At 46.7% G+C, this 18,460-nt stretch overlaps 1 protein-coding gene across 8 annotated transcripts in view; it reads left to right on the top strand.

Moving 5' to 3' along the window:
* Nucleotides 1–15,922, top strand: part of XYLB (xylulokinase) — a 42,971-nt gene extending 27,049 nt beyond the window's left edge. For 2 of the 8 annotated variants that reach the window (XM_032649012.1, XM_032649009.1), the window contains 5 exons: nucleotides 693–789; nucleotides 5,892–5,950; nucleotides 7,444–7,531; nucleotides 10,111–10,205; nucleotides 15,494–15,922. In XM_032649012.1, the coding sequence (XP_032504903.1) occupies nucleotides 693–789; nucleotides 5,892–5,950; nucleotides 7,444–7,531; nucleotides 10,111–10,205; nucleotides 15,494–15,571 (417 nt within the window). In that variant the 3' untranslated portion in view covers nucleotides 15,572–15,922. Of the gene's footprint in view, nucleotides 1–692; nucleotides 790–2,300; nucleotides 2,365–5,891; nucleotides 5,951–7,443; nucleotides 7,532–10,110; nucleotides 10,276–15,493 lie in introns of those variants that run through there. The other 6 variants (XM_032649010.1, XR_004352227.1, XR_004352228.1 and 3 more) reach the window with 6 other exon arrangements.
* Nucleotides 15,923–18,460: the final 2,538 nt, after the last annotated feature.

Genomic DNA, 18,460 nt, shown 5'->3' with positions numbered 1-18,460 from the left:
GCTGGAGTTGGTGCCATTCAGTTTTAGCTGGAAGGGCAAAGGGCGCGCCACAGTGGTGGGTTCTCAGCACAAGCTCTCCCTTCATGAGCATCAGCTACATTGACCAGGCTCTGCTGTCTGCTTTTTAACAACCCTGAAACATAGGTGCTCCCATTACCTCAGCTCTGTTAACAAAATGAGAGACTCAAGAGGGAAGAGGTATGGGGATATATGTATATGTATAGCTGATTCGCTTTGTTATAAAGCAGAAACTAACACACCACTGTAAACAATTATAGTCCAATAAAGGTGTTAAAAAAAAAAAGAAAGAAAGTGAGGCTCAATAAGATTTACATTAACTTATTCAAGGTCATAGAGCTGAATGGCAGAGGCAGAACTGGAACCCTCGGCAGCCTGAAACTGAGCTCTCCCATCCTCTGACTCCCCAGAGTGATACACGCGTGAGGCCGTGAGCACGTGTGTGTGCGTGCGAGTGTGTGACAAACAAGTTAGTGGCTCAAGAGCACAACTATGGGTGAGCTCCAGTGGAGGCCTGAGTCATGAGCTCTGAATCTGCGCTACTGTTAAAAAGACACCACACACACGCATACACCACATACATACGCACCACACACATACACACAGACACACACACACACACAGTGAGTGGACAATGAGAGTTCTTCACGCTGCCCACTTTCTCCTGGAATCAGGTCTCAGCATTCCCCTGGGACGTGGAGATTCGAGCACTGATCGAAGGACAGTTCATGGCCAAGAAGATCCATGCCGAGGGCCTGGGCTATCGAGTCAGTAAGTGAGCTGCTGGCGGGCTGTGTGCTGGGGTGGGCGCTAAGGGTTCTGCTCCTACCCTGAGGTGCTTGAGGCCCTTCCTGGGCTTCAGGCCAGGCCTAGTGGACACTGTCTGTTAAGGCTTCATTACAAGGGCCCTGTTTGTGCAGGAGGGACGTGGAGCCTGGCTCCTGGTGGTGGGGTGAGAAAGCGATCGACTGGCACTGTGGACAGGCATAGGCTAGGGGGCAGGTTGTTCCTGCATCTCTGCTGCGTCCCCAGGAGCCTCACCTCCTTAGCCAGGAGCTATAGGACTTGGGAGATCTTTCTGTAACCCTACGCTCCAACCTGCAGACTAAATGTCCTAAGCTCTGGATCCTGAGGACACGGGCAACGCAAGTGGGAAAGGTCTGGGCTGGGGCCATCACTGGACCTTCACCTTCTAGCCTGGGCAGGCCCCATCTGCCTGTGGGGCACAGCTCTGGACATTTCAGCTTGAACAGGGAAGAGAGGGGATGTAGAACCACTGTCAGAACTGAGAGACCTGCAATGGAGAGGGCAGAACCAGGGCCAGGGGAGGCCCATGGGGAAGGAAGGGACTTCTAAGAACTTGAGCTATGGAGTGTGGGCAGCTTTAGGAGGTCAGCGAGTTCCCCTTTTTGATGGCGCTGCAGTGGTCTGGCAGGGGGCAGGGGGGGCGTCTGAAGGAGGTTGGACCCGCCGACCAGGGAGTCCAGGTTTCCAAGATGTATTGTCCCTCTGGGCCAGCCGTGGTCAAGAGAAGGTAGAAAACCCCTGAATCCTCTTAGCTTGAAGGCCTCCTCATGATACTTTTATGGACAATCCTATGTAGTATATGTTTTATGCCTTTGAACCAAATAAGTAAAAGGATACTTCAAAAATAAGCACTAGGTAAACCTTTTTGAAAACCTGTTAGGCAGCATCTACTAAAGCTGCATAAACGTCCACCCAGCAGCTTCACTTCCCGGTGGATGCGAGACAGAGATGTGGACATGTGTTCACTAAAGACGTGCAGGAGTACACTGCCGGTGGCCCTGTGCTTAGCACGCCATGCTGGAAACAACGCAGTGCCCATCGATGGTGAGATAGATGCCTTGCGGGGTGTTCAGGCGACTTGATCCTACACAGAAATGAAAATGAACCGGCCTTAGCCACGCGCAACAGAATGGATGAATCTCACACATGAAAACGCTGAGCAGAAGAAGCCAAACCCAAAAGTACGCATGGCAGGTTCCGTGGACGTCAGATTCCAAAGCAGACAAAACCATCTGCTGTCGTTGGAAGTCTGGATCGTTAGTAGTTTACCTGTTGGGGAGCATGGAGGGCCTCTGGGGTGCTGGTGAGGCTCTGTTTCTTAGGTTACACGGGTGTATTTAGTTGTGAAAATGTGTCAAGCTGTCAGCTTATGGTATGTATGTACATTTGTTAGGATGTATGTTTTAGTTCAACAGAATTTTTTAAATAGAATGAACTTTATAAACAGTCCCACTCCTCTCCATCCCCCCACCCAGAGTGTAAAAAGAAATTCCCGCAAGGTCTCCAAAGGCTTCCAGGGTCCCTGAGAAGTGAGCCCAGGTGAGCAGGGCAGAGATGGTGCTGAGGTGGGCGTGAATGACTGGCACGAAGGGTTTTCCGGTCGTCAGGAGGGGGCACTTTGGGCGGCTGGGGGGCTGTCTCCACCAGCCCAGTGTGAGGGGAGAGGCAGTGAGGGCGGAGGGGCCCTCCTGGGCTCCAGGGAGCTAGTGTGCCTCTGAAGCGATTCTTGTGCAAAACAGCATAAGGTTACTTATCCTCTTAGCAAGCTTAAGGGCCGAATCAAACCTGTCCTGCCAGCTCTGCTGGGTTCCTCTCAAACAAGATCACATGCACGAATGCGCTTGAACCTAAAAGGGCAAAAGGGCTGCACGAACTGTAGGCATCGTGCTCCCAGTGGCTGCATAGCTTGTGGCATCGTGGGATCTTTTTTTTAAAAATAAATTTATTTATTTATTTTTAGCTGTGTTGGGTCTTCATTGCTATGCGCGGGCTTTCTCTAGTTGTGGTGAGCGGGGGCTACTCTTCATTGCAGTGCACAGGCTTCTCATTGCGGTGGCTTCTCGTTGCGGAGCACGGGCTCTAGGTGCACGGTCTTCAGTAGTTGTGGCACGTGGGCTCAGTAGTTGTGGCTCGTGGCCTCTAGAGAGCAGGCTCAGTAGTTGTGGCTCACAGGCTTAGTTGCTCCGCGGCATGTGGGATCTTCCTGGACCAGGGTTCGAATCCGTGTCCCCTGCATTGGCAGGCGGATTCTTAACCACTGTGCCACCAGGGAAGTCTGGGATCACGGGATCTTAGTTCCCCGACCAGGGATTGAACCCTGGGTCCTGTCAGTGAAAGCGTGGAGTCCTTACCACTGGACAGCCGGGGAATTCCCTAGAATTTCATTCCTGAACTGTCATAATCTCGTTTTAATAACATCCAAGAAGAATAAAAAGACATTTGAAGTAAAACTGATGATCATGATAGTAATAGCTGCCAACATTTATTGAGCACGTACTGTGTGCCCAGCCTGGTTCCTAAGCACATTATGTTTTTTGACAACAGTGTCTCTGGGGTGGGTACCGGTATTACTCCTGCCTCACAAAGTAGGAGACCAAGACTCAGAGTGTTACATCACCTGCCCAGAGCTTCTGAACCAAGCCAGTCTGGTTTCAGACTCTGGGTTCTGAACCACGGGGTTACCTCTGCTTTCTTTAAGGAAGGATCACTTTCTTGATGTTTGGACGCTGTGAAACATATGCACCCAGCTGGGCGGGGCTAAAGCCATCGTCCCTTTTCAGCTTATATTTCGATGTATATTTCATTTTGTTTAGGTTGACTTATAAGAGCAGAAAAACCTTATAATAGCAAGTTTGGAAAATAAAGGAAAGAAAACTACCTATAATCCCATCCCCTCACCCCAACCCCTCCTGCCATCTAGGACCGTTTTTTTCCAGTCTCCATTATGAGTTTATTTTTTATAAAGCCAGGGCCCTATTCCCTTTGTACCTACAAAGAGGACATATAGGGCTTCCCTGGTGGAGCAGTGGTTGAGAGTCCGCCTGCCGATGCAGGGGACATGGGTTCGTGCCCCGGTCCGGGAGGATCCCACATGCTGCAGAGCGCCTAGGCCCTGAACCATGGCCGTTGAGCCTGCACGTCCAGAGCCTGTGCTCCGCAACAGGAGAGGCCACAACGGTGAGAGGCCCACGTACCGCAAAAATAAATAAATAAATAAATAAATTTTTAAAAAAGAGGACATATAAACCTAAAAGTGTGTCAAAGTCTTCATGGTGCTTTACATCATGCCCAGCTGACTTTTCTTGCAGTCGTGAATGAAGCGTGTTTTGATTTTCCAACATGGAATCACACTGGAACATCTTCCCATGTCCTGGATTGTCTCCTTAGCCGCTGACATTCCTTCCCCTTTTCCCGGCCCAGGTACTCTCTCTTTTTTAAAATAATTAATTAATTAATTAATTTTTGTCTGCGTTTGGTCTTTGTTGCTGCGTGCAGGCTTTCTCTAGTTGGCGGCGAGCGGGGGTTACTCTTCGTTGCCGTGCACGGGCTTCTCATTGCAGTGGCTTCTTTTGTTGCAGAGCACGGGCTCTAGGCACATGGGCTTCAGTAGTTGTGGCTCACAGGCATTAGCATGCAGGCTTAGTAGTTGTGGCCCACGGGCTTAGTTGCTCCGCAGCATGTGGGATCTTCCTGGACCAGGGCTTGAACCCGCGTCCCCTGCATTGGCAAGTGGACTCTCAACCACTGCACCAACAGGGAAGTCCTGTATGCATATTTTTCACAATAAAAAATAATAAACCACAGTCTAGTAAAAGACACATAGTTCCACTTTGGGTTAAAATGGAGATGGTCAAGAAAGAACATCCCCTGTGCTGTGACCAGGAGAGAATGCTGAATAAACAAACAAAAACATATTTTTATTTAATGCTATCAAAAAGTTGTAAATGCAGGGACTTCCCTGGCAGTCCAGTGGTTAAGACTCTTTGCCTCCACTATAGGGGGCACATGTTCGATCCCTGGTCAATTGGGGATCCCGCATGCCACGTGGCCAAAAAAAAAAGTTGTAAATGCAAAGAAGTATAAATAAATTAAGTCCTAGAATGAGATGAGCCCTTAAGCGCTAACTTGCTGTACCTGCAGTACAAGATAGATGGCACAGTGATCCTGCAGAGGCACATAAACTTTCCCAGCACAGAAAAACCGGCCAAGCATTAGGTGGTGTCGGTGTGGGAGGGGCGTCCCAAAGGCAGAGCTAGTTCTCCTCGCCCCGACCTCTCCCCATGGACCGTGTAAGGGGTGATGCAGAAGCCGGGGGCAGGGCAGAAAAACAGAGCGCTCTGTAATCTATAGCGCTTAGATCCCTATATTCCTGTGTCACAGGACTCTTTTACAATGAAGAGGTATTCATTTATTATGCAGGTATTTAAAAACAAATGTTATGAGGCTCTGCTGCCACCTCTCAGCCTCCCCCATCTTCACCCTCAGCCATTAAGAGAGTACCTGGGGGACTTCCCTGGTGGTGCAGTGGTTGAGAGTCCGCCTGCCGATGCAGGGGACGCGGGTTCGTGCCCCCCCCCACCGCCCCCGTCCGGGAAGATCCCACATGCCGCGGAGCGGCTGGGCCCGTGAGCCATGGCCGCTGAGCCTGCGTGTCCGGAGCCTGTGCTCCGCAACAGGAGAGGCCACAACAGTGAGAGGCCCGCGTACCGCCAAAAAAAAAAAAAAAAAAAGCATACAGTAGAATATATGCTTCATACAGCTAATTGTGAAACATATTAATAAATCAAATACGTTTCACAGAGCACTCTGGTTAAGAAATAGAACTGTCCTGTGTACCCTCTGCAGTTGCATCCCCAAGAGGTGGATGAGGAAGCAGCCTCACGAGCAAATTTCATGTTGGACATGCGTGGACAGAACCAGCTTTAGATCTCCCACGCAGTCCTGTGTGGTCAGCAAGAGGCATTGGCCTGACACTAGCTCTTTGTGGTAGAAGAACTCTGGAAAGCAGCCTTTTCTGTCTTGGGGGAATTGTCACAGCCGTTTTTTTGTTTTCTTTTTCCTTACAGTGCCTAAGACAAAGATTTTGGCCACCGGAGGAGCATCTCACAACAGAGACATCTTGCAGGTAAGTGCCGGTAGCAAGCCCTGAGCTAGGGCCTCTTCCACGTCTAATACTTCTAAGAGCCAGACACTCAGCAGTAACACTGCCTCTGTTCCCGCTCCTGCAGGGATGGGGAGCTTACAGCTCATTCTTTCCCAGGAAGCCAGCTCTTTACAGCGCACGTGGCAAGCAGATTCTATCTTACGCTCAAGTGAAAACCACTGCCCTGTACAACTCCACTCTCTGATACCAGCACTGGCCTCTGGAGTCACACAGAAAGGGCCTGTCCTTCATGGCAAACCTTCTGACATCTAATACCAATGTTCTTGTCTTCCTCAAGGTTTCCCCCTTCCAATTTAAACATCTCTGATTTTCCCAGCCATTCCTCTTATAATACAGTTGCCAGAATTTGTCACTGTCTTTCTGGTCCTTCATTATGCTAGACATATATGACCCAAAGTAGAATCAACCTGCAGATATCTGACAATCAAGCTGTTAGCCCCAAATCATGGAGCTGTTAGTGTCTTATTGGGACACTGAGAATTTTAGGGTATAGCCCAAGGCTGCCTTAGCTGTTGGAGTAACTGAATTGACTGTTGACTTGTACAATAGTATACTTGTCTTAGGTAAGATTCTCTAGAAGCAGAGCCTGCAATGGAAATTATTCTATGAGTGATTTGTTGGGAGAGTGCTCCCAGGAGAGAGGGAGTGAGGGATCCAGGTAGGGCAGGGGAAGAAGGATAGGCAAGGATGTGGTTTTGGTTGGAGTCAGCTTCAGCTCCATCCCACGGGGAGATATGGTCCATGAACTATGCCGCAGACTTGCTTCCACCTTGGGGTAAGAGGGCCAACTGGCTGTCGTGGGAAGAGATACGAATAACCTCCTGTGAGAGGCAGCCTCTGTTCAGTAAAGAGCAATTCTTTTGAGGAGGGGCAGCTGTGAGCCATTAGCAGCCAATACTCAACAGCATCTGGGTGAGGGTGCACACCGGTCCAGTAAGGGGATCGAGATGGGGCATCAACAATATCTCTGGTTAACTAATTCCCCCAAGTCTTTTCCATGTGAGCTCCCCTTAGTACACATCCTCTATTCTAAATTTATGCAATTTATTTTGGGGACCTACGTGGAAAACTTTATCTTTATTCCTGTAAGACCTGCATTTGTTAGTGTGGGTTTGTTTGGCCTTGTTAATATTAGTCTGAGACCTAGCCATCTCTGCCTTGATTGTTTGTTGCTAAGCATACTTTCTAAATCTTCTCCTCGTCTTTGATAAAACGGTTAAACAATGCAGGGACAACCCAGAGAGCTGTGGCCCTTCACTAGAGACTTCTCCCAGGTCACCCTGACCCTATTATCACCAGGGTGGCATAGCCAAGTGTACTTCCTTTAAGGCAGTAGAGGTGGAATGGAAGGTATCAGAAGACGTATTAGAAAAGAGAGCCCAGAAAATGCATGTCTGTGTTCATGCTCCCTCTGAGGAATGACTCACCACAGGAAGAACTTCTGTCCTTTCCAGGTGCTGGCAGATGTGTTTGGCACCCCAGTGTATGTCATAGACACAGCCAACTCAGCCTGTGTGGGCTCTGCTTACCGAGCTTTCCATGGTAGGTCAGTGGATGGCGCCAGATGCCTCTGGAAGCGGTGGGGGCACTGGCTGGGCTGAGGACAGTGGAAAGGGGAGATTGGGATGTTCCCAGTCTTTAGGGACATGGGAGGCTTGGGGTCTTTAGATTCACTTTTCTCCCCTCCCAGCAGGGGGGAACCAACCCAAACCCTCTGTTCCTCTGTGCTTTACTTAAACTGGGAAAGAGAGGCAGGGTCCTAACCAAATGAGGCCTGGTCAGAGTCAGACTCAGCCCAGGGACATTGGTTGAGGGCACTTGGGCATGGGTCTGGACAGCTGGTGGGCAGGAAGGGGTAGATAAAGTCCAGAGCCATCTTTTCAACAAGAGCAGAAGTTGAGACAAAGGTGGAGGCTTCCGAGCCAAGCAGTCCAGGACCCTGGACAGCTCCTTGGGGGCAGTGGGGAACCAAGGCTCTGATGGAGGCCTCCCTGAAACTGCGGGAGCAACACAGGCCCACGAGGGCATTCTTCCACCCATGTGGTCGACTTGCCCTGTCCTCTGCCTGCTCAGGCCACTCCTCTGGCCACCCATGTAACTCAAGGGCGTTGTCCTTTCCCTCTAGCGGTTGCATTCTTCACACATTTATCCTTAACTTTTTAACACACCTATTTAAACTTGTATGTTTTCTTTCAACATTGAGAATTAATCAGGGACCATAGACTTCTCTTAATAATTAAACTCTTACTCTTTCATTCCCCTCCCTCTCCACCCTATCCACCTTGCCCCACCTTGTGCCTGTATCAAGATCATTGGGCAATTTTTCTTTCTTTCTCTTTCTTTCTTTCTTTCTTTCTTTCTTTTTTTCTTTCTTTCTTTCTTTCTTTCTTTCTTTCTTTCTTTCTTTCTTTCTTTCTTTCTTTCTTTCTTTCTTTCTTTCCTTCCTTCCTTCCTTCCTTCCTTCCTTCCTTCCTTTTCTTTTCTTTCCTTTCTTTCTTTTTTTTTCTTACGGCTTGTGGGATCTCAGTTCTCCGACCAGGGATTGAACCCAGGCCACAGCAGTGAAAGCATGGAGTCCTAACCACTAGGCCACCAGGGAACGGGCAGTTTATTTCTAGGCTGTTATGTTTTTAATCAAACTTTACAACATGTTGGCTTTTATTTGCACTTACATATGTTTGTCTTTTTTTTCTGACTCTCTGGAGTTTCTTTTTCCTTCATTTCTATGCTGGTGTTGTTGGAATATACAGCCAGAATACATAATTAAGAGGAAATTCAGTAGGTGATAATTTTCTGAGGGCTTGCATGTCCAGCAAGGGCTTGGTTTCACCCTCCCAAAGAACGCTACCTTGGCTGGACAAAGGACTCTAAAATATTTTCCTCAGAACTTTGAAAACACCATTCCATAAGCTTCCAGCCTTCAGTGTTGCCCATGAGGAGTCTGGGGTTTACTTTATACTCCTCCTTTTGCCGAAGCAGAAAAGGAACTACCCTTTGGGGCCTCCGCTGCTGTGCTGCACTGTGTTTCTTTCTTATTTTTCCTTTTCCATGCCTATTTAGTTGTCAGACATTACCTGGGGGTACTGCCCTGCTCTGCCCTCCAGAACTAAAACCTGAGCTAGGTCCCAGCACACCAGTTCCCACTTTATGTGGACATCCATTCTCTCCAGCTGGGTTCAGGGATGAAAGCCAGTCTGTGAGTGAGTGGAGGGGGACAAGAGTCTTTCAAGTAGTCTCTGTGGTGGCTACCCACCCCACTGTGGGCTGGGATATTCCAGCATCCTTCAGAGAGAAAACTGGGCCTCACATCTTCAGTGGGCCCTCCTCCCCTCTCGGTGGTCTTGAGTTTCCCTTCAGTCTGATACTGCTCCTTAAATTGCCCGGAAATCCCTTACTGTTTCCTGCCCACCTATGGCAACCTTCTCTCTTTTCCAGCCCTGCCACTCTTTTGCTTGGTGGGCATTTATGGAGTGCCTCCTGTATGCGGGCAGTGTACCAGGCACCAGGGCTCCAGTGGAGACCCAGTCCTGGCCTCTGAGAGCTTCCGGCTCGAGAAGGGAGGGACCTTAAACAAATCTGTGGCAGAAGTAGTGAGATGTGCCCTGAGGAAAGCGGATGGTGCTGAGAGCTGGAAGGGGTGTTCGTAGCGGCAGCTTTTCTGAGAAGAGAGAAGAACATTCCACACGGTGAAAAGGCTCTGAGCAGAAGGAATTGAGAGCAGTTGGGGTGGCTGGAATGCAGTGATCGACTCGGAGAGTGGAGCCACGTGAGGGAGGAGAGGCAGGCGGGCCCTCCCCTCTGTCAGAGGTCAGAGGTTAGCTGCCTCCCCACATGCGCTTCAGACAAAGAAAGCCCTGCTGAGAAGAGGCCTGCACTTGAAACTTTTCTTCTCTTTCTCTCTTTTTTTAAAGATGGTTTTATGGAGGCCCAATTTATATAACATAAAAATCACCCATACTTAAGCATACAATTCAGTGATTTTCAGTTAACTTTACTGAGTTGTACAACCATCACCATAATCCAGTTTTAGAACATTTTATCACTCCAGAGATAAAATGCTGTTTCCGGGTAACACCTTCATTTGCAACAGGCACTGACGTGAAATGAGCTTTCCCTTGTAGGCCTTGCAGCTGGAACAGATGTGCCATTTTCAGAGGTTGTGAAGTTAGCCCCAAATCCCAGATTAGCTGCTGCCCCAACCCCAGGAGCGTCTCAGGTAAGAGACCATCAGAGTTCATTCGTGGCATTTGCATCGTGAAAATCAACTATGTTCTTTTTTCCAAAAGGTAAGTTTTTCTTTATCACCTACATTATAGCTGATGCGCTCAACTAAAGGGGAAATCTACTTTTTTTTTAATTGTCAGGGAAACAGAGCAAAAGAAGACAGGTTGTCTCTGAGATTCAGAGATACGGCTGATCTTAGAGCCCCAGGGATCAGATGGCTCACTGGGCATATCTTCCTTGCTCAGATGCCTTGGGGTGCGCCCTTCTAATTCACAGGGTTACAGAGGCCACTGAAAGACTCTGTCACTTAAGCATAAGACGTGCTGGGTTTCTACCATTCAGATCTGAAATCTGGATCCAAGAAAACTGTGTGTTCACTCAGTCAGAGGGAAGGCAGACCCCACTTGTTACAGGTTGGGTTCCCTGGAAAGCAGACCCTGAGTTGTTGATTAGGATACAGGAGGTTTATTAGGGGGCACTCTTGGGATCTGCGTCTGTTGAAGGAAAAAGGAAGAGGCAGGGCTGGGCAGAGGCAGGAAGTGAGCTGCAGTGCGATCTCAGTGGAACCCTCAGTCAGTCCTGCAGGAAGTTCTGAAGCTGGGACGACTCTGGAGTTTTACCCAGTTGTGTTGAGGGGGACGGGCCTTTATACCCCTTGTCAATCAGTTATTGCCTGCAGGCCACCCCAGGATGGGGTAAGGCAGCTCTCTATAGCCAAAGCGATCCACAAAGGAGGCTGCCAGCTGAGGGCTGAGAGAATAAGTTCTCTGTTCCTGCAGGGCAATCCGGGTGGTATGCCGTAGCATCCATTTCACCACCCTTCCTGTTTGCACAAGGTTCTCGCAGTCCAGGAGCAGGGGGTGACACAGACAGAGGACTTTATTACTCACAGTACAGCAGGCAGCATAAGCTTCACGTTTGCCTCAGTTTTCCTTGGCCCTGAAGTGCCATCGGGCGGCGTGGAGTGGACCCAGGTGGATACTGTGCACACCCTGTGTCTGTGTCACAAATGAGGGACCCTGCGCATTATAAAGGAGCTGCGAGCAAACCTGTCCAAAGGAGACATCTTTATCATCCTGGTCAGCAAACAAATTTTCCCTCTCCCTATCTTCCAAGGCTGTTTGCTATACAAACACCCTTGAAAAGATAGTCTGGAACAAAAGCTGTCACAAGACATATAGAAACACCCTGGAGAATTGTCTCACAGCTTATCTTGGAAGCAGAAGCTCATGCTATCCAGGTGACTAGATAACCCACACACATGGGTCTGCCCAGGCTTCTATTACTTTCTGTTGTGTGCCCTTCTGTTTAAGAGGGAGTTCAATGAAGTAGAAAGATCCTACCTTGAGATAAAGGGCCTTTGGGTTCTGATTCTTATCGTGCCTCTCCCTCTCCATGTGACCTTCACATGACCTTGAGCGGCACTCCTCATCTCTGAACCTCTGTTTCTTCATCTGGGAAGTGGGGACATCTGTCTGGCCTACTTTTAACCTGCTAATTGTGAGGGTTAAAGAGAATCCTTGCCTATCATGGCTTTATTTATTTTTTTGGCCACGCCTCGCAGCATGCGGGATCTTAATTAGCTCCCCAACCAGGGATTGAACCTGCGACCCCTGCAGTGGAAGCTCGAAGTCTTAACCATTGGACCACCAGGGAAGTCCCTATCATGGCTTTACTATACAACCGGAAGTCTGACGGTGTTGCCGTGTTGGTTCAGTGGTTCAGCAGTGTTGGGGCTACGGGTGAGGTTTTCTGAAGTTCTCCAGATCAGCAGTGGACAGTGAGAACATCATAAGAGCCACATACGTCATTTAAATTTTCTAGTAGTCTCATTGTTGAAAAAAGAAGTAAAAATAAATAAGTGGCTAATTTTAATGTATTGTATTTAACCCAATATGTCCAAAATATTGTCATTTCAACATGTGATCAGTAAGAAAAGTTGCTAATGTGATAGTTTACTTCTTTTTTTGTTTTGGCTGAGATTTGAAATCTGGTGTGCATTTCCTCCTGATAGCGCCCGTCACATTTCAAGTGCTCAGGACCGCGTGTGGCTTGCAGCTACCATATTGGATAGTGCTGTACTAGGTATGCTCCACAGGCCCACAGGATGTATGCAGCTTCTCCTAACATCATGTTCCCCCTCACCTATATTCACAGGCAGAAATCAGAGCGTGGCATTAGGCAAGGAGTCTCTCCTCACACACTCTTGCTTTTCAGGGAGACACATACTGGTCTGTTTCCCTCAACTCCCCCAAGAGACTACCACTTGGTTATACTGTCAACCTTGGTTGTAAGAAAGGCTGAAGTGGAGTCTGGCTCTTTCATCCTCTCTAGAAGGAGGCCAGCAAGGAAGAAGGTAGTGAGGGTAAGCTGTAGGGCAACAAACAGCTGCAGCTGCCTCGTTACAGGCGGCAGATGCTCTGTGTGTACCGCCACTCTCCCTGGCTTGCCCATGACCAGTCACTAATAGCTCGTGGAACTCTTTACCATTAAACCCAAGTGTAACCTCGGAATCCTTCTCAACACCAGGTGGCAAGAAGTGACAGTCTGTGATTGTTGGCATAAGTGACCTATTTGAGGACTGGATTGTAAATACCTTGAGAGCAGGCCAACATCCTCTGTTTGTTTCCTGTGGCACCTCTGTGTGCTCAAGTGGAAACTCAAAACAGTAACAGTGTTTTCCCTGTAGGTGCTACTGAATGTTACAATTTCCTCCTTGAAGAGGATATCACAGCCCTCTTATGTCTGAGTTCACAGGCAGAGCTGCTCCAACTGCACCAAGAGTAGGCCCTAGTTGCGTAATCAGTTACTAAAGGCCTTGACTTTGGAGCCAATTAAACCAAATTAAGAAGGAATGGGGGCTTCCCTGGTGGCACAGTGGTTGAGAGTCGGCCTGCCGATGCAGGAGACACAGGTTCATGCCCCAGTCTGGGAAGATCCCACATGCCGCGGAGCGGCTAGGCCCGTGAGCCATGGCCGCTGAGCCTGTGCGTCCGGAGCCTGTGCTCCGCAACGGGAGAGGCCACAGCACTGAGAGGCCCGTGTACCGCAAAAAAAAGAAGGAATGGGATTGGCATGACCTCCTGGTGGTATATGTGAGTCCCAAGGAAATCTGGGTCCCTTGGCCAGCCTTGTGTGTAAGACCACATGCGCTGACCTAAAGTGCAAGGCTACAGATGAAAACAGCTTTAAACAAAAAGAATGAAGAGGAAGAACGTGGGATTGTGTTTCTTTCTGGTCCTTTTTCCCTTGTTGGTTTTTTGGTTTTGGTTTTGGTTTTATTTTATTACACAGCACACTGTATATATAATTTTATAGCCTGCTTTAAATATTCTACATTACAGTGTAAGTATTTATATTCTTTTCTTTATCACAGTATACAATTTATTATATTATTTGTGTTTACATTGTCATAAATATTCTTCATGTTTGACATATTTTACATGTTATATTATTACTATTTTTTTAAACATTTCTTTACTACAGACTTGCACTATGCTAAGAATTTATATTCTTAAAGGTATACCTACTTTTTTTTTTTTGGTTTGCACATAGTCATTTATTTAACAGCTATTTATGAAGTTCTTACTGTGTGCCTAGCACTGTGCTAAGCTCTAGGAATCCAAACACACCATCTCTTGTATGTTTGGGATATAATGGGAGATAATGGCACATAAAAAAGATAAATTCCTAATTGCTACAGACTGTTTGGGCTTCTCCAAAATTCATTTATTTTAATTAATTTTTATTGGAGTATGGTTGCTTTACAATGTTGTGTTAGCCTCCACTGTGGGTTTTTTTTTTTTAACTAATTTTAAAAATTCATGAATTGAAATCTTTACCCCCAAAGTGATGGTATGAGGAGGTGGGAATTTACGAATGTGATTAGGTCATGAGGCTGGAGCACTCAGGATGGGATTAGTGTCATTACAAAAGAGACCCCAGAGAGATCTCTGGCCCTTTCCCCCATGTGAGGACACAAGAAGAAGATGACTGTCTAGGAATCAGGCTCTCGCCAGACAGAATCTACTGGCATCTTGAACTTGGACTTCCCAGCCTTCAAAACTGTGATAAACAAGTTTCTTTTGTTTATAAGCTACTCAATCTATGGTGTTTTTGTTATAGCACCCAGAATGGACTAAGACACTAATCATGCAATTTGCATGGAACATACATGTTATTTTTAATGACTGCATAATATTCTATCTGGCTGATGAACCATATTTTCTCGAGCATTTTCCATGTCTTAGAGCAGTTGCTTCTAGTTTTTCAATTATTATAATTAACGTTATGTGGGTAAAGGGTTAACAAAACCTTTCCCTATTCTGCATGAGAATTTGACTTTTGGTTAATGTTCTAGCTCTGCAATAAAAGTGGAATGTCAACAGTGTTACTAGGCAACATTGCTATGTCAAAATGGCCCTGAATTAGGAAACTGCATCTGGAATGGGAAAACATAAATACCTAAGGGGAAGTCATACTCAGGGCTCCCTGAGTGCAGTGACTTCTCACGGGCATGGCTCTTGTCTATGGAGTTGTTAACAAGGGATACTCCTGTGGGGAGTGAGGTTTCAAAGCCAGGGTGGTTCTTGCTCCTGTAAGATGTGGATTTCATCTCCTTGCACCTGAGCTGTAACCTGGCGGGCAAGGAGGGAAGGAGGAAGGGAGGCAGAGATACCCTTTCCTGGACACCTGTGCAAACCGTTCATGGTCTCCTGCAGCCACTGTGCCAACACGCATGATTCTCCAGTGTATCCTTTTTAAGGCCAAGGTGTGGCCCATGGTAGTCTTATGAGTCTGAACATTTAGTGGTGTCTAAGAGGACCTTTGGTGGGCCTAGCACCCTACACTTAGGATTACTTCCTTAGGAGAGCTTTGCAGAAGTAGAATAACTAGGTCAAAAGCCATGGGCATTTTCAAGCCCCTTAATACAAATATAAAGTTGAATTGATTTACAAAAGGATTGCACCACCAACTGCTACCAACTGTGCAATGAAACAGCCATTTCCAGGTACCTTCATCAGAATTTTTAAAAATTTTGTAGATTTGATAACAAAAACTGGTTTCTTGTCATAATTTGCCTTTTTTAAAGATCTTAAACTATAGGTTTGAGAACTACTGGCATTTCTTCTTTTGTGAATTGACACTTCCTTTTTTCTGCCCAGCAAAAACTTTAAATTGCAAATACATGGGATATAGAATTTTTTAAATTGCAAGTTGCAAAGAGATGTAAGAGCACCTTCCCTTCGCCATCCTAAACTGCTCTTTCCACCCCTCCAGGTCTACGAGGCCCTCCTCCAGCGGTATGCCATGCTTGAGCAGAGGATCCTGACCCAGACCCGGGGGCCTCCGGAGTGAATTCCACAGGCCCAGTCTCACTGATTCCACTTGGAGACGTGGCCTTGGACAGCAGGGAACCTCTTCCCTGTTGTAAGCAGCTCTGCCTGCCCACCTGACTCCTTACAGTGCTCCAACCTGCCCAGGACCACCTTAAAGCCCACCTTAGTACATCCTCCTGAACACAGCTTGTGTCCCTGTGCCCTTGTGCCCAGGGCAGGAAAGCATCTCTCTTCCTGTCTTTTATCCCAGGAGGCAAGATAACACTGAGCCTGGGATATGTCCAATAAAAATTGTGACTTTTCCTCTTTCGGGACCTAAATCAGCAGAATGGGAGAGACAAAGCAAAATAAATAGATTCTTTCCTCTTTATTCACTAGTTTTCAGGATGATGAGTTGATTGCCAAGCATCCTCTAACAGCAACTAGATTTTTAGTATCAATATGATACATTTGACATACTTTATATGTCTTAATCCATTGAGTAATTATTTTTCTCCTTCTTTCTGATAGCCATACTCTCCAACTTTTCTCCTACTTTCCTGATCTACCATTCATTCTTTCTTCTTTACTGTTACTTCTGCTCTGTCTACTCCTTAATGATTGCTGGGCCCCAAATCTCTGTTCTCATTCCTCTCTCCCTCCAATTCTCTCTTGTTGGATGATTTCATCTAGCCTTGGGCTTCAACTGCTACTTATATACTAGTAACACCCAGCTCTATGTTTCCAGCCACAACTCTCCTTGGAGTCAGCCAACATTCTCACAGGGGTACTTCAGACTCCGCTTATCCTTTTTTTTTTTTTTTTTTTTAAATTTTGAGTCATTTTAATCTTTTTTTAAAATTTATTTATTTAAATTTATTTATTTTTGGCTGCTTCGGGTCTTTGTTGCCGCGCTCGAGCTTTCTCTAGTTGTGGAGAGTGGGGGCTACTCTTTGTTGTGGTGAGTGGGCTTCTCATTGCGGTGGCTTCTCTTGTTGTGGAGCACGGGCTCTAGGCACGTGGGCTTCAGTAGTTGTGGCACATGGGCTCAGTAGTTGTGGTTCACGGGCTCTAGAGCACAAGCTCAGTAGTTGTGGCGCATGGGCTTAGTTGCTCTGTGGCATGTGGGATCTTCCCGGACCAGGGCTCAAACCCGTGTCCCCTGCATTGGCAGGCGGATTTTTAACCACTGTGCCACAAGGGAAGCCCCAGACTCTGCTTATCTTCCCTTGCCCTTCCCCAAACCTCCTCCTCCAGAGTTCCTGTTTCAGTGAATTGGTACCACCAACCATCCTTTCATTCATACATTCAGGAACCCAAACCCAAAACTCAGATATCTGCTTTCCCACATCAAATCAGTCACCAAGTGATTTTTGTTATTCCTTTGGTAACTCTTAAAACAGTTCCTTTCTCTCCATCCCTCCCTGTTTTACTTTATTCCTTGCTCAAATTATTGCAGAAGCCTCCATAGAAAGTCTGCCTCCTGCAAAATCCTCCAGATTTTTCTTCTGCCGCAGGCCCACACCTATGTTGGAACTTCAGTTAAACCAAACTACTTGTGATTTCACCCAGAGTAGAAAAATGCTGCAACAGTGGATTGTTGATCAGATCCTAGTGGATCAGAGCAGAGACAGAGACTACCCTAGTGGGAAGTCAAGGGAAGAGGTTTAGAAAATGAGTAGGACCAGAGATATCACTTGTGAGAAAGCTGAAGTCATCTTGAAAGGGAGTGGTGTCCCTTGCGGGCTTGGTGGATAAAGGCAAAAAGGGAAACAAGAAGCTGAAGATAACAGCCTATCAACAACAGGTCGAAGATTCAGAAGAGGAACTTCCCTGGTGGTCCAGTGGTTAAAAATCCGCCTTCCAATGCAGGGGATGCCGGTTTGATCCCTGGTCAGGTAACTAAGATCTCATGTGCCACGGGGCAACTAACCCATGCGCCACAGCTACTGAGCCTGTGCACTCTAGAGCCCTTGCACCACAACTACTGAGCCTGCATGCTCTAGAGCCCGCACACCACAACTAGAGAGAAGCCCATGTGCCACAACGAAGGATCCCACGGGCTGCGACTAAGACCCGACGCCACCAAAAAAAAAAAAAAGATTCAGAAGAAAACAGACAACTCTCCCCACCACCACCACCTAGACATTACTTATTAAAGAAATTACATTATTGGCCAACAATAAAAGGTCTCTTTTCTACCAAGAAACAGAAAGCCACTCAATCCATTCCCCATTTTACCCCTGCCCCCATAGAGTTGCCCATTATTACAAGGACGTCAACATAAATAGAAAAAGGAACTCACTTTATACAAATATGGGAAGAAAACAAAGTGAGAATCATAACTTTTCAAGCTAATGAAATACACCAAATAAAAAGGAACAAAGAGGATAAACTGTTAACAACCCTCCAACATGAACTTTAAAATAAAAAACAACGGTGGATATGAAAGAATACCACAGATCAGAAATTCAGAAACTCAGTGAAAATGAAAAAGCAACAAGCGTATATGGAAAGAGAACTGACCAAACTTGGGAAAGAATTTGAACAAAAAGGTAAAATCACCCTAGATAATGAGGACTACATTACAACATACCCAAATGAAAATAGGAACGACGGCAAGTACCATAAAGCATATAGAAGATAGGAATGAAAGAAGCTAAGAGAGCAAAAACAATATAAAGGAAGACCTGGAAATGCCCAGAAAGAAAATGATAGACAAAAAAGACAGGCAAAGAAAAACTAACACAGTTAAAGTTGGAGCTCTTGAAGCTAAAATATAAGACAATGGAGCAGAGTTAATATTTAAAACTAACCCCAGAGAAATTCCTGAAAACAAAAGACCTGACTCCATATCTTTTTAATATATATATATATTTATTTATATATTTGGCTGCGTTGGGTGTTAGTTGTGGCATGTTCTGACTAG

This window comes from Phocoena sinus, chromosome 11 (assembly GCF_008692025.1).
Source record: "Phocoena sinus isolate mPhoSin1 chromosome 11, mPhoSin1.pri, whole genome shotgun sequence".
NCBI lineage: Eukaryota > Metazoa > Chordata > Mammalia > Artiodactyla > Phocoenidae > Phocoena > Phocoena sinus.
This window is presented reverse-complemented; position numbering and strand designations above follow the sequence as displayed.